This window comes from Symphodus melops (genome assembly GCF_947650265.1).
Source record: "Symphodus melops genome assembly, chromosome: 5".
Classification (NCBI taxonomy): Eukaryota; Metazoa; Chordata; class Actinopteri; order Labriformes; family Labridae; genus Symphodus; species Symphodus melops.
In genome coordinates, this window is record NC_136695.1 from 25361312 (window position 1) to 25376056 (window position 14745).

The 14745-nt window shown below is 40.3% G+C and overlaps 3 protein-coding genes across 3 annotated transcripts in view; 1 reads left to right on the forward strand and 2 right to left on the reverse strand.

The window, feature by feature from the left end:
* The first annotated feature begins 266 nt into the window (after window positions 1–266).
* On the forward strand, window positions 267–4265 carry pnrc2 (proline-rich nuclear receptor coactivator 2). The gene is made up of 3 exons (XM_079343160.1): window positions 267–491; window positions 980–1206; window positions 1439–4265. Exon 3 carries the CDS (start codon window positions 1462–1464, stop codon window positions 1930–1932), a length of 471 nt encoding a protein of 156 aa, XP_079199286.1. The 5' UTR covers window positions 267–491; window positions 980–1206; window positions 1439–1461; the 3' UTR covers window positions 1933–4265.
* A 4462-nt stretch (window positions 4266–8727) lies between these two features.
* fabp10a (fatty acid binding protein 10a, liver basic) lies at window positions 8728–9715 on the reverse strand. The gene is made up of 4 exons (XM_079343426.1): window positions 9555–9715; window positions 9293–9465; window positions 9018–9107; window positions 8728–8834 (listed from the first exon to the last, which is right to left on the reverse strand). Exons 1-4 carry the CDS (start codon window positions 9619–9621, stop codon window positions 8784–8786), a joined length of 381 nt encoding a protein of 126 aa, XP_079199552.1. The 5' UTR covers window positions 9622–9715; the 3' UTR covers window positions 8728–8783.
* Window positions 9716–11628: 1913 nt separating this feature from the next.
* myom3 (myomesin 3) overlaps window positions 11629–14745 on the reverse strand; it is a 51744-nt gene continuing 48627 nt past the window's right edge. Inside the window, exons 33-37 of the mRNA XM_079344830.1 lie at window positions 14048–14211; window positions 13926–13962; window positions 13725–13747; window positions 13577–13632; window positions 11629–13269 (exon numbers count right to left, since the gene is read on the reverse strand). Of these exons, the coding sequence (XP_079200956.1) occupies window positions 12994–13269; window positions 13577–13632; window positions 13725–13747; window positions 13926–13962; window positions 14048–14211 (556 nt within the window). The 3' untranslated portion in view covers window positions 11629–12993. The remainder of the gene's footprint in view (window positions 13270–13576; window positions 13633–13724; window positions 13748–13925; window positions 13963–14047; window positions 14212–14745) is intronic.

A 14745-nucleotide genomic window follows, 5' to 3' on the forward strand; every position in this document is an offset into this window, starting at 1 on the left:
ACCGTGGACTTGTTTCTGAATGATTTCATTCGAAAGCTGGACGTTTTTATTTTAAAAACCCCATAAAAACAAAGTGTTTGTTTCTGTTACTTCCTCTCAGGAAATACCCGTCGAGCTCCCACAAAGGAATGGAGGAGAGGAGAGGACTGTCGGTGATTGACGTCACCAGTCTGGCAACAAGCGTGAACGCGTCTGGATTTCTGCTCGCTGATTGGCTAGTACAGTTTGTCCTCGGTACGTGATTGGTCAGAGCTCGGTGAGACTGAGCTACATAGCTCTGCTGTAGATTCCATTTTGTTGCAATTCAGACGGAGTCGAGAGGAGAGAGACTCGGTCCTCATACGACCACATTAGCTTTGAAGGTGACGGATTTTTAAGGAGCTACACACTCTGTTGTTCTTCTAACATAGTCCGTCGAGGGATAATATTACAAAGGCATATCTTGTATTCACTGTGGAGAGGGATTTCATCGACCGAGCCAGGAGAAGTCGGTGAGAGAAAACTGTTTTTTAAAAAACTCCCCGTCGCCATGTTGAGTTTCACCGTTTCTTTGTTTTGGTCGGGTGCCAAAAGTGATGTGACCCAGACTTGGAATGAAGTCTTTAATCATCAGAAACATTTCCAGCTATCATTGCTAACTCATACACGTCGAAAATTATGAATATTGTCTGCTTTTTCGCGATGAAAAAAAATGCCACAAAGGAAGGTGAGACAATGCTCAGCCAATGGGGGCGAACAAACGCAGGATGTAAATATCTTGCAAGGATATATGCTTACCCTTTAAATTTTCATTTAAAAATGCTTAAATTACCGTGCATGTGTTTGAATTTATCGATTTTTCACCTGCAAGATGTGGTGACGCACTTTGAAAAATGCACCACCCCCACCACCGGGAAGTAAACAACAAAGCTCGTACATATCATGACCTTAACCTTCAATACACAAACACTCATAGTGGACTGTTGTTTTTGCACTGAAGGTTCTTCGGCTTCTTCGAGCACCGTGTGCCGCCGAGGTTGAGTTGATGTTCAGCTCAGCTCCACGAGAAAACAACGCTCACCATTGGCACATGAAAACCTTAGACCCTGCTGGACACCAAAGTGCAGCGAGAAGTAGCTTGATCGCTACTTCGAGGACCTGGGGCCCGATCGGAGGTGAAAGATTGAAGAGAGAGATCCGTGTCGTCGACTTTTTCACAACAAAGAGGTGAGCTGGAGCTGTTGTTGATCTCGGCAGAGGGTGGGTGGGGGAGGGGTCTGAGTGTCTAGTGTTTCTGCACGTAGCGCTGTGTGCTTGTTTATATGGGGGGATGACGTCAGAGTGTACGTGCTGTGCGGAGGGATTAGGCTTTGTCAAGTTCACCCCTGCAAAAACACATTTCCTTGACATAGGTGATTTTTTTCTCTCTAAACTTGCTTGTGATATTTTCATCGTTTAGGTGACACATAGTGCAGAAGAAATATGGGAGGTGGAGAGAGATACAACATTCCAGTTTCCCACCATGAGCGCCCTCTGCCTAAGAAGAACCACCAGCTTAGCAGAGCGAAGCAGAGAAGCCGTGATCAGAACGGAGCAGCAGCATCTGCAGGAGGGGTAGGGGGCCTTCACCACCATGGCCACCGCAGGAGCGACAAAGGCGCGGCCTATCACAGGTCTCCAGAGGCGCGGCAGGCCGTGTCTGCAGAGAAGGGCGCTTCTGTCCGTTTTGCCACCAACTATGATCAGAACTGGGAGGGTGCAGTGTCTCACCTCAACACGTTCCTGGCCACTCAAGGGAGTCCGAGCTACGCGGGGCCTAAGTTCAGCGAGCCACCCTCGCCGAGCGTGTTGCCCAAACCCCCCAGCCACTGGGTGCCCTTCCAGATGGGCTCTTGTGATAACCGGGAGATGATGACCTTCCAGCTCAAAAGTCTCCTCAAGGTGCAGGCCTGAGAGGAGGGTACCCACTCTTTGATCGTTTAAAAGCCAATCAATGAACTGGGACTCTTTTGAAGGTACCCACCCATCAGGAACACCTCAGCACTGTAATACTTTTACATGTTTTTAGACAAATCTCTTCAAGGGCTGTGCAACATTTTCAGCAATGTTTGCTGGAAGTGTTTATTCAAACGCCCAATTTTTTTTAAAGATGACAACACTATTGCAGATGCTGAGCCTTGCTGGTTGGTGGTGCGTTTACTGGGGTCTGTTTCCTGTGACTAATGAAAAACTGGATATCCTTTGTACTTCTGTTTTGTTTTGTTCTTTTTATGTTGGCTGTTTAAGCAGATTGAGTGATCTTTTTCCTCACGCAAGGGTTATTAGTACAGGTCAGGTTAATTCCCACCACCTTTACAGTCCATTTCTTTGGACAGTCATGCCTTTTCAGTTAATAATAATCCTTTAGAGTCACCTCTAAAGACTGGGTGCTAAAGCAAAATCACATTTGTAGCATTTTTGACTAGGGCCCCAACTTTTTTTCTTCTTTTCATACTCCTTGTTTTGATGAAAAAGACACTCAACTGCAATTCTGCAGGGAAAAAAGCTATCTTACTAGAGATAATAAGCTGTAGTTAGTGAGTATAGGTCAATATGATAACCTCAAATCTGAAGCATAATAAGAGACCATGGCACACAGGCCCCTGGACTGTCAACTCTCGTACCTTTTTATTGCGCTGTGCGCACATGCACTATGGGAGTTGACCACGTCTGGGGCCCAGACACTCTATCATAGCATTATTTTGTACAAATCCTTTTTTGTTGCTGTTGAAAGATGTATGAAGAGCTGTTTGTAACCAAAGCAAAGTTTTGCTGTATTTTCATTTTTTGTTTTTCTTGGACATCCTCTGTGTGAATGGCGTTGTTGCCATCTCCACTTTAACCTTACCAGCTGAGTGATGATTGGGCCTCCCTGGGTCGTTTTGATTGTTTCCATCAGTACTGTTATTGCTCCTCAGACTCAGCCTATGTCAAACAGTGTTGCAGCTTCAACATGCGGAAGGGGACCAGACTTGCATGTGGGACGATTGAGTTTCACTTCTCTGTTTTGGTCCTGTTGACTGCAGACAAGGCAGAGCTGGGGAATGTTTTTGAATTGAAGTGGCCCGGGGGGGTCTCGTGATGGAGCAGGATCCAGGCATTTATGTTTACAAAAAAGGTCTTGATGGGTGACCATCTGATTATCAACAGGCCATCTTTGCCTCTGCCCCTGTTCGCACTCTTGCACTGCAATCAGACTAGTTTTTAATGCGTTACAGACCAGGATGCTATTGTAATGATGGAGGCGTGATCGACTATCTCTCTATGGATTCTCTATTTTTGTGATTCAATCCTATACTGAGGCTCTTAACTTTCCCTTTGCAGAATTGGAGCTGCTATTTGCTGGCCTAACGACCACAAAACAAAGTATGGAAGCTTGTCAGTGTGTTCAAGAGCCATGTAAATAATGAAATGTATAAAGTACTTGTAGCATATGTACATTTGCAGGCCGACTTTGAGGCCTGTCTGACAAAAGTATTTTTAGTAATAACACTGAATGTATAAGACATGCTAAGGACATGTCTTGACTTCAATGTCTTGACTTCAATACTGAAGAATATTTTTGTTAAAAAAAAAAGTAAAGATGCCTACAGCATTTTGTCAGTACCCTGCACTGTTATCTTTCCAGAGATCTTGCACATGTTTTTTATTGTTTTGTATAACGCAGTGCAGGGTCAAAGATGCTAAAAGCTAATTAAATAAACTACAAAGTATTGATTTGATCCTAGAGGAGACTTGCCAATGTATGAATTTCCAAACGCGCTTACGAAGTGTTAGTGTGATGCTTATTCTCTTGAGTTGACCTGTTTGTGCCTAAGTTTGAACCCATGCCAAAACTGAATAGTTTCATTAGGCGACCACGCCACAAATCGACCAAATGTTTTCATCGGAACCGCCCTCAGTCCTCAGCTGTTCTTCCGCCAGCTGACAACTGAACGCGGCCCCCGGTGGTTAAAATACTATCTTCTAGCGATTGTTCATGTAAACGTTGTTCTTCCCCCTGGTTGAGTTAAGCATGGTAAAGTCTCCTTTATTCTAAATTCTGAAACCTGTAACGAATTGGCTGCTAATTTTGTCCCACTTGAGAAATGTCACTGAAAATGAAATGAAAATGCCCTGTTAAGAATTTGATATGAATTAGTGTTTGAAAAAAAAAATGTGTAAGACCACACTCTGTGAAATGAATTGATGACAATTTGACAACAACAAAAAAAAAGAAAAGAAATAAATCCCCTTTCCCTCCCCCCCTATTCCTGTCTGTGACTGAGTATCTTATCTCTGGTGTAGTGTTCGTGTAAGAAGCTGAGGACAGTGAGAACATTTCTTTTACACTTGTCCTGAAGTGCAGACTACATGTACTTTTACTCTACGTCAGTATACTTTCTTCTTTTGTTTTTAAATATCTCAATGAGTTGAAAGTGAAAGGGATACTTTGAAGTAAAATAATTTCAGAGAATTTAGAAAGACAATGTATAACTTTCATTTTAATATAAACTATATTTTAGGGCTTTGTATGCCTTACATTTCAGATAGGAAACCAGGAAGAGAACGTGGGGAATGACATGCATAAAAGAACCACTGGTTGGATTCTAACCCAGGCCGTCCGCTTGGAGCTGACCATCATTCCTAAAGAAATTATGTATCGTTAACTTATTGAAAAAAAGTTTAAGGTTATGGATCTTGTCGTTTAGAAAAGCGACGCCCCAGCCTTTTCATTAATATTTTTTTCCTTTGAATCATTTTAATAGCTCTTGTTTTTCAATGTTGAGTAACAAAATTATTATATTAATTCAAAGTAAGACCAACCCCTCATTGAGGTCCTGTAGAAAATAGTTTAAGCTGAGCGTCAACAAAGAGTAAACTCCCCATCAGTCCATGTTTCAGTACTATAATTAATATTTAACTAAGGCACAATCTGTCTATCATCACGTTGTCTGATGATAGACACTTATAAACTTTAATTCAACTGCCACAAAAAGAAAATGGTTTCAACAGGATTTATATTTTGGTTCATGTTAACGGTCATAATTCATGTTACAACAAATTTAGTTCTGACGAAGTGTGAACTGAGGACTCACCAACCTGGAAACACCCTCCGCTGGATACAGGATTTTATAGTAGCAAAGAGAATATTTCTGATTTTGTTTATTGCTTTTACGACCCAAATCTCCTACGATTTAAGTTCCAATGAGATGAACTGAAAGAGTCCAAAGATCACAAAAACAAGACGCTCATTAAAACTTTTAACAGTGAACTTCACTAAATCTTACTCTCACCCGAACACAGGTCAGTAAGTCAGCACAGTTTGAAACATGAGGTCACATGACAAACAGACAAAGGTTGAGCTAGGAACCTCGATAGCACCATGACTACACCTACTGGAGTTTACAGCTGGATGTTTGTCACAGGTGAATCAGGGTTTGATTCCAGAACACTTCACCCAACCAAACTGAAAACATAGCAAAACAAGTAATCATCTTACATGAACAATATATCACTTTCAGCGTTGCCTTCACAACCACCACCTGTGATAACACATTCGAAAATAAAATAAAAATCTGCCAGACCTCGTATCTAAAAAGGATTTAGAACAAAGGAGTCCTCAATGAGTACAGCTCTGTCTCTCTGTCATTGGACTCAGACTTCTCCAGAATGATTTGACAAACAGAATCACACAGTATGAAACTCTACAGCCACCATTTTAATTCAAATCTTCATCACAGAAAGATTTAGTTGAACTGGCAGGTTACAGAGCGTCAGACTCTTCAAACCCCGGGTGTGGATCTGGAGGGGGCATGTCATGTAGAGCAGCTGTGAGTGCTGGGGGTCACAGCGAGGCCCCCTGGTGTCAGGGCAGGGCAACTTCACTTAGAACGTACCATTTATATTTAAAGCAGCTTAAAGTGTTTTATAAAGTCAGAAACATCAAACTAAACACTTTATAGAACTATCCTTTATCTGTCCTTGTTAGAGTATTCAGTTTGATAGTTGACACTTAATCATGCACTGAAGAGTTTGAACAAAAGTCTCTCCTGATGTGAACACGTGATGTTTTAGCATACGTGTCATTTTCATTGCTTCAGTCCCTTTCTGTGAATGAATGATCCAAACACTCCCTGTCGGCTATACAGAAGAAAACCACAAACCAGTTTGCCTGGGTTAATCAACTCAACTTTATTTTCAGTATAAAGCACCTTTCATTCATATAGACAAAATTAAACAGAGATAGAACACATGTTAAGTTACTCTTCATTAAAAGCCAGATAGGTCTTCAGTTTTGACGGTCAGTTTTGTTTCTGCATGCTGATCTATTGCTCTTCTTTTATTTTGGCTAAACTGTCCTTTCTCTCTAATCCCTGAAAGATTTGTTTTCTTCTAGTACACAGTGTCTAAAAAGTCAAGTATGATTTAGAACGCCACCATTAGCCAAAAATGATTAAAGTCACATTTTTAAAAGGTCATGAAATAAGCACATTCATACCGCTGGTTTTCATATTATTAAAGCTGGAGGGAGCAGAAAAGTAAATGTATAATCTAGTGCCCGTACATTATACCACTAAACTCGTGAGCAGACATTTCCAGTTCCTCCTCCATTTAAAGGGAAGTTTCCTCATCGAGAGGTGTGACGTTAACAATAAAAAAAAACAACAGCCAGGTGATTTCCACAGGGTAATAAACTGTAAGAACACACCTCTTATTTAGTCAGAAGAAACTGATGTTTGTTTCCTACAAATGTATGATTCACTTAGCTGACGCTTTGTGAGATACATCACAAGCAAGTACTAAAAAAAGATTGTTTGGACAAATAAATGGTTCACAAAATGTCTTGGCAAAGCAGAAAAGATGATCATGTTTGTAGTTTGAAGGAGGAAGTTCTACAGTGTTGGACTTGTGAAGGATACTTTTGTTTATTCTTTGTAATGTGTGCTGTAAATGTTCTGAATTTGTGTAATATATAGGCCTGCCAGTAAGCTGTTTGGCTCAAGTATTTATTTTAATTTGTCATTTATTTAAGCCAGAGGTTCCCGGCCAAGAAAAGGCAGAAACACACAATAAACAAGTAACAGACGTAAAACACAGATCAACATATCTGAAGTCACAGAGCAGAAACAAGTAATTATTCAAAGCTCCAGAGGCATCGTCCTCCAACACCTTCAATCCACTGTTAGAGAGATTGAAAGAGACAGATGCATCCTGCAGGAGAATGGCTGCAGGCCAAGGCACACCTGACTGTAGGCCTACTTTCTTTAACGAGGTTAAGTAGTCTTATGACCGACACGACTGCAAAAAGCTATTAGTGCAGCTTCTAGCAACACATGCAGATATCAAGTTTTGAATAAGGACATTGGCTACGTAGCTTACAGGTTTGAGGGTAACTTAATGTTTGGACTTTGACAGTCCATAAACAGGCTCGCCATCATTGTGCTAAATTCAGTATAGCCTAGCCTGCGAGATACGCAGGCCTACTTCCAACAAAGACACTCAGTTGTTGCGTTTAAGACAGTTTGCAGCACGAGGTAGAGTCTGTCAGCACGTTGCATTCAAGACTCCTACACAGGTGAGTGTGTTTAATGACAGCTATTAGTGGTTTGGTGTAAGAATGAACAGGTAGAAATGGAAAGCCCCATTTTCCATTCGTAGGCAACGTTGACGCCCGCTGCATGTTTGCTTGATGACACACTGGTTTCTACCATCGTGCTAACATGAATGTGCCTGCAGGCCTGCAGGAAGACATGACAAAGTACAAAGTATGAATAATACACATTTCTAAGACATTATTATGACTGTAATTATCAAAACAATGACAAAAGAAAGAGACTGTTGGTGTTTTTAAAACAGGGCTACTTTTCTTTAAATAAAGCTAAATAATATCAGACTCTTAAAGCTATAGGACACAGAATCTCAGAATATTTGAAACCCCAAATAAATTAAGATAGATTCAAAAATTAAAAGCTTTCCACCAAATAATTACTGAAGTGAAACTATATTAAAAAAGCTGTCAAAATAATGATATTTTCTTTGTTATGATTGAGTTTGATGGAAGTAGTAACTGTATATTGTTGTATCTGAAATAAAGAAAACATTTCCCAAAAAGAATTATTGGTATCTCAATCATAGACTGTAAATATTATTGGACGAAGCCTGAATGACTTCAACCATCTGTTGTGGCAGGAGGCTCATTGGCAGCCGCCATGCTGACAACTGTCTCTGCCTAACTTTTAGTCAACCTAACGCCAGGCTGAGAGCTGGAGTGGAGGCGGGTTTTAAGCCTATGACAAACTATTACATCGCTAACCTGTTAATCATGTCAGCTACACGCCTAACTATGGATAACACGTATCGTTCATAAAAAACACCCCAGTACAGTGTGTGCCTATGAGGTCCATAACAAATTAGACCTATTTGTATTTTGTACCAGGCTGTAAACATGTTGATTTATGCTTTCTGCTGGTGTTTATGTTTGACTTCTTGGGCTCCTGGAGTCAGCCTCAAATGTTCACTGGACAAAGTGCAGGATTTTACTCTTCAGGTTGCCACTTGATCTCAAGATAACAGCATACCATGTCAGTGTTTAGGATCTATTTCATTTTATTCCTTGAAACTATGAAAGAGTCTCGATTTAAGACAGAACATCAGTATTTTGGTCCTTATTTGAGTAGGCTTCTGCAAAGAGAAGTATTTCCCCCAAAATGACGACAACAACCACACTTTTTATTTAGCAACACTTTTTATTTAAATAGACATTGGTTTCTTCACAGCCAAGGTTACATCTTCTTGCTCTTCCTGATCAGAGTTACTGAGCCCATTGTCATAGTCTGTTGAGGAATAACAGAAAAGGAGACACGTTTTGCAATTTCTTCAAGCTTTTGATACAATTTCAACAGAGAGAGAGAGAGAGAGAGAGAGAGAGAGAGAGAAAGAGAGAGAGAGAGAGAGAGAGAGAGAGAGTACATTCAGATTTAGTTTGAGATTAGACGTGAGAGTCAGCTGTGCTTTACCTCAATCATCTCTCCTCCTTTGATCTCCTGGATGTGGGAGGTCTTGCCGGTGTTGCAGACCAGCTTGCCACCCTCCATATTGACAACACACTGAGGGTCAGAGGACGAGACAACCCAAAACATCCGGCATGGAGCCAAAAGACACAAATATTAGACACTGTGCACTTAGCAGGCTCGTTCTATCACGAAGCACACAATCAAAAATGTCTCGATCAAAATAACACTCGTTTTTAAGCGTCTGATTTGCGAAACAAGGGTAGATTAGGATTTCAGACCTTGATCTTCTTGCCGTCCATGGTGGTGATGTCAGCCTCCTTGCCGATGGTAAAGGAGTTGGTCACAGTCTTTCCGGGGGTCTTTGAAGTGACAGTAAAGTCATTGCCGTTCTGCTGGATCTCTGTAATGGGCTTGATGTCTTTGGCCATCTTGATGACTTCTGGAGGAAGGTCTGTAAGCAACGCATTCATGTGTTTTGGTCAATTCCTTCACAGTATAAAAGCATATAAGCAAAAGACTGACAGACTTCTTGGTTCTCACCCATTGCCTTGAGGAACTCCTCATAGTTCTCCTGAGAGTAGACCTGCCATGTTCCGTTAAAGGCCATGTTTTTTCTAGAAGATCTGGATTCTCCTTCACCGAGAGGGGAGGGCTGGAGGCTGTGACAGCTGTGTGAAGCTCAACACAATGTGAGGGATGAGACTGTAGCACTGCACTTCTTATACTGGAAGGCAAGTGGGGGTCTCAGCATCGTGTCTAATGAGTAACAAGGCTCTGTGAGGGTAATCGCTGCTGTTTGAACAACCTGGAGTTCACTTACTCCTGTTTGACCAAACCTCAGCTTCCAACACAAATGACATGAGACCGTCTTTTTCTGCTCACGTTTGTTATAATGCTCCATTAACAAGAAATATGTACAGATTTCTCTTTGTGCAACATTCACTTTCATGAGGCGAAGTTGCAGATTGCAACCTTCAGGACTTAAGTCTGGCTTGCAATAGATGCAGACTCGTCTGTCTGTATATATTTAACCTTTCATTTATCTGGAATTTTCCCAATGAGATCAAACACTTGTCCGCGATGACAACGGGCCCAAGAGCAATTCACATGAGAGAGAATAATGCGTTGAATGCAAATTACATCAACCAATAAAAGCAGCTTCGGTCAGCCCATTGCAATGTGCGTTCACTGCTCAGATAATCCCTCTTACATTTTTACAATCTTTTTATAATTCTCATAAAGTCACCACTTTGGAGGAGAGTCCCTAGCTCACTTTAAGAAGAGTGAATTTACATTTTAGCAGCACTTCAAACAAGTTTAGAGGAATGATGAAGGCAACATAATGAGCAGCTATTGAATGTCTGAGGAGGCAGTATAGAGAGTATAAAGAAAACATGCAGTTCATGTATTATGGCTTTATGAAGATAAGTAGATTGAACAGAGTAGTAAGACTTTCACAAAGCTAACAGATTGATGTAAAAGAAAAAACATCACTCCTTTGCTAGTTTAACTTCTTTCTGAATGTTGTGCTCTTTCCTTTAACAGTAACTATTTGTGCAAATGGTAAATGGACTTGAGCTTGCGTAGCGCTTTTTTCAGTTTTCTAACGACTCAAAGCTATTCTGCTTTTCAGTGTTTCATCGACAGGACAACCTTGAAACAAACGTCTCTGATGAAGAGCGATGATGAAGTTTGCCTGGACACTAAATGTGTCAATTCTTTTTTTTAATTGTGACGAGTGGCAGGATGACATGATGTTTGCATCTGTTAAAAAAAGAAGCTGAATAAGTTGAACATTAATTTTAAGCTGAAGTTCACACACGTCTGCAACCTCTCTGCTGTGGGCCATTGAACCTGGCGCGGGTGTAGGGTTAATGACACTACGGACTGTTTGTTTTGCACTGAAAGACACAATCTAGGATTGTGAAACCATTGAAAAAGAAAGCTCAAAGACAATTGTCAGAAAACTGAAAAAGCGCTACGCAAGCTCAAGTCCATTTACCATTTGCACAAATAGTTACTGTTAAAGGAAAGAGCACAACATTCAGAAAGAAGTTAAACTAGCAAAGCAGTGATGTTTTTTCTTTTACATCAATCTGTTAGCTTTGTGAAAGTCTTACTACTCTATTCCATCTACCTATCTTCATAAAGCCATAATACATGAACTGCATGTTTTCTTTATACTCTCTATACTGCCTCCTCAGACATTCAATAGCTGCTCATTATGTTGCCTTCATCATTCCTCTAAACTTGTTTGAAGTGCTGCTAAAATGTAAATTCACTCTTCTTAAAGTGAGCTAGGGACTCTCCTCCAAAGTGGTGACTTTATGAGAATTATAAAAAGATTGTAAAAACGTAAGAGGGATTATCTGAGCAGTGAACGCACATTGCAATGGGCTGACCGAAGCTGCTTTTATTGGTTGATGTAATTTGCATTCAACGCATTATTCTCTCTCATGTGAATTGCTTTTGGGCTCGTTGTCAGCGCGGACAAGTGTTTGATCTCATTGGGAAAATTCCAGATAAATGAAAGGTTAAATAAATCTATTACAAGCCAGACTTAAGTCCTGAAGGTTGCAATCTGCAACTTCACCTAATGAAAGTGAATGTTGCACAAAGAGAAATCTGTACATATTTATTACATATCTCTAGATTGTCTTTGCTGTAAGAATTGTTATTTTTTTGCTGCAGAAGTTAATGAGAATAAAAATATGGCCTTGGTAAGTTCTTAAAAAAACTGAGTTATTTGAAATTCATTTATTAAATTCAAAGTCAAACAACACATTTTCACATAACCCTCTTCAGTCCTGTATCTTTAGTGTTTACAGTTTTTGACCTGACAGACCTTAGTGCATGCTCACACGATGTAACTTTTGTTTGACAACCGCCCCAAGGCCACCTGCAACACTTCACAAAAAAACATAAGCGATCATATGAAACGTTACAGAACAAGAGAAAAGTCAGCACCCTGCCTGTGTGTTGTCTGGTTGAAAAAAAGAGACTGTTTTTCAGTTTTCCAGCATTCTCCACACTTTACTGTACATGTATGCCTGTACTGCATCATGGTTCTATTGTAGTTAGCCTTTATCATCTTATCTCTCTTGTTGTGTTGTGGAAGTGTCTATTGTTTTTTTTAATTGATTCTAGTGGAAACAGCTAAATGTTTGGCAACACTTTCAGTCCGAGACAAATTTCCCCAAGCGGACAATTAAATGTAAAGGGATAAATGATGTTAATGATGACTGATTAATCACCGTTACTAACAATCTGTTTTGTTTAAGATGTGATCAGCGGTCACGTTTAATACCATGTGATACCAAAAGAGGATGTGCTGCTATAATGATTTCAATAAAACATAAACTGAGAAAAGTTTTGTAGCTCGTGAATGATTAATCGATAATTGAATGTTAATGTGTCCAACTACAATTGAGATAAACGTGTGTGTGTGTGTGTGTGTGTACGGATACTCAAGTGGATTTTTGGCTACCTTAGCTGCAGGGATGTTTTGCACATTTGTGAAATTGTTTATTGTCTATGCAGCTATTTCCCCGTAACTGAGACACATTTCTCCTGATGAAGACAAGTAAAGAAATCTTAAACTTTATTTGGCTGTACTATCTGTACCATATTGACATAGTTTGATAAGATATGAAAAAATGATATATTCCCATTATCTTGAACAATCTCTGAGCCACAGGTCCAGGAAGTACGGAAAATGAATTTGACTTTCAGGCGATTGCAATTCTGTCTCTCCATTACAAGAGATGAATATAACACAGTTTGCAGACTTTAAAGATTACATTTTTGAATTTTACATCAATTCATCTTTTTAGAGGTTAAAAACATTTCTTCTTGCTCAGTAAAATATCCAAACATAAAATGATCTTCCATCTTTCCCCCTTCTCGTCTATCTATCTGTGCACGTATGCAGCTAAACCCTCAGACCTTGAACAACATTTCTATTCATCTCTTTTCCGGTTCAGTTGTATCCCATGTCCACGGCGTTTGCAGGAGGCTTATCCCCGAGCTTGTAGACACTCACTGTCACATCAACAGTTTCAGATCCACACTTGTTGCGCACAAAGATGCTGTATTTTCCAGAATCGGCCATGTTGACATTGTGGATGGTGATGGCGCTGCATTTGGGCTCCTTGGTGATGGTAAACTGGGCCTCATCGACAATCTCTTTGTCGTTTCTTAGCCAGGAGATCTCCGGGGAAGGTTCACCGTCGATGAAGCAGGTCAGGCACAGAGACTGAAGAGAGAAAGAGAGGGACTCAAAAGATGAGGACAGAGCTGAAGAAACTACAAAGTTTATTTGAATCAGAATCAGAATCCTTTTTTATTGCCAAGTACATCTACAAGGAATTTGTCTTGGTGTGTTGGTCCAAAAACAGCTGCAATGTGAAATAAGGCTATATAGCAATAACTTAAATAAAATAAAATAGAATATAAGAAGTAACTATCAATATATACAATAGAATGTAAAAAATGTCAAATATAAAAAATAATAAAAAACACAAAATGTACAGAGGGTGTCTAGAGTCTAATAGGTGTAATACCTTTCCCTCCATGATGGCGACCACATCAGGCAGACCTTTAGTCACTTTGGCCCGATCTGAAACAAAACACACAATGACTCTCTGCTGACACCCTCACTAAGAATCCTTTAATCCTTGTTGTGGCCACAACACCCAACCGGTGACTCACTTTTCTCAGCGATGGCCGCCTGCCTGAGGGAGAAAAACAAAAGGGTCAAATCGATGTGACAGGTCAGGACACATCGCCGAGATGTTTTTAGGAAATAGTTTCCTACCAATGTTTTGTTACCACTTGCCTCAGACTTCTCTGTGTTTCTATTAGTGTCACAGCACGCCATGCATCAAATACTGCGTCTGATGCAGCACTTACTTCAACCTCTGGTGCTCCAGCAAGGCATCAGCAAGGGCTGTAGATATAACAACCAAGATTTAGACCAACAACTCTGCTCTTGTATTGTCTTCAACATTTTAGAGTCTTTAAATCAATCTGACCTTGTGCCGAGAGGTCAAGGTACCGTTTGTGTGTCTCTTCACCATCAAACATCTCCAGGGTGTATTTGCCTTTATCGTTCTCTGTTGGGTTACAGATTTCGATCCAGACTTTATCCACACTGCTTCCCAGCTTCATCCTGGCTTCCTGGTCGATCCTCCTCTCCCTACACAAAAACAGAGGGCACAAATACATACTTGCCTCTGCTGCCTGTTTGCGCTTCATAAAAAGGGTATAGTGATAAGATCTTGACCAGAACCATGCAAGCTGTGATTTTGCTCTACACCGTTTTAGATTTAGAGCTGGGCTTCATGCAACCAGTATTAGGTTGGCAATTTGTTATAGCACTTCTGATTGATTGAATGCATGAATAAATAACTAATTGATCGTATATAAACACTGTTACTTTACATTTTTATATCAAGTCTTTTTGAGCCAGGAAAGAATAATCAATTGCAGCTTTGACTGGACTCTTACAAAGCTCATTTTCTGCAGGAGGTTGACAGACTACAGAAGGTCAGTCATTTTTTCGACTGTTTTGTAAAGGCTATTATTTAATCGACCACCAGATGGTGCTAGCAACCTTTTTTTAGAAAGCAGCTGCACCAATAACCACGTCACAAACAATTATATTTGTGTTAACAAGAATTCCCACATGCATTTTTAAACTTATGCGAAACGGAACAGCAAAAAAAACAAC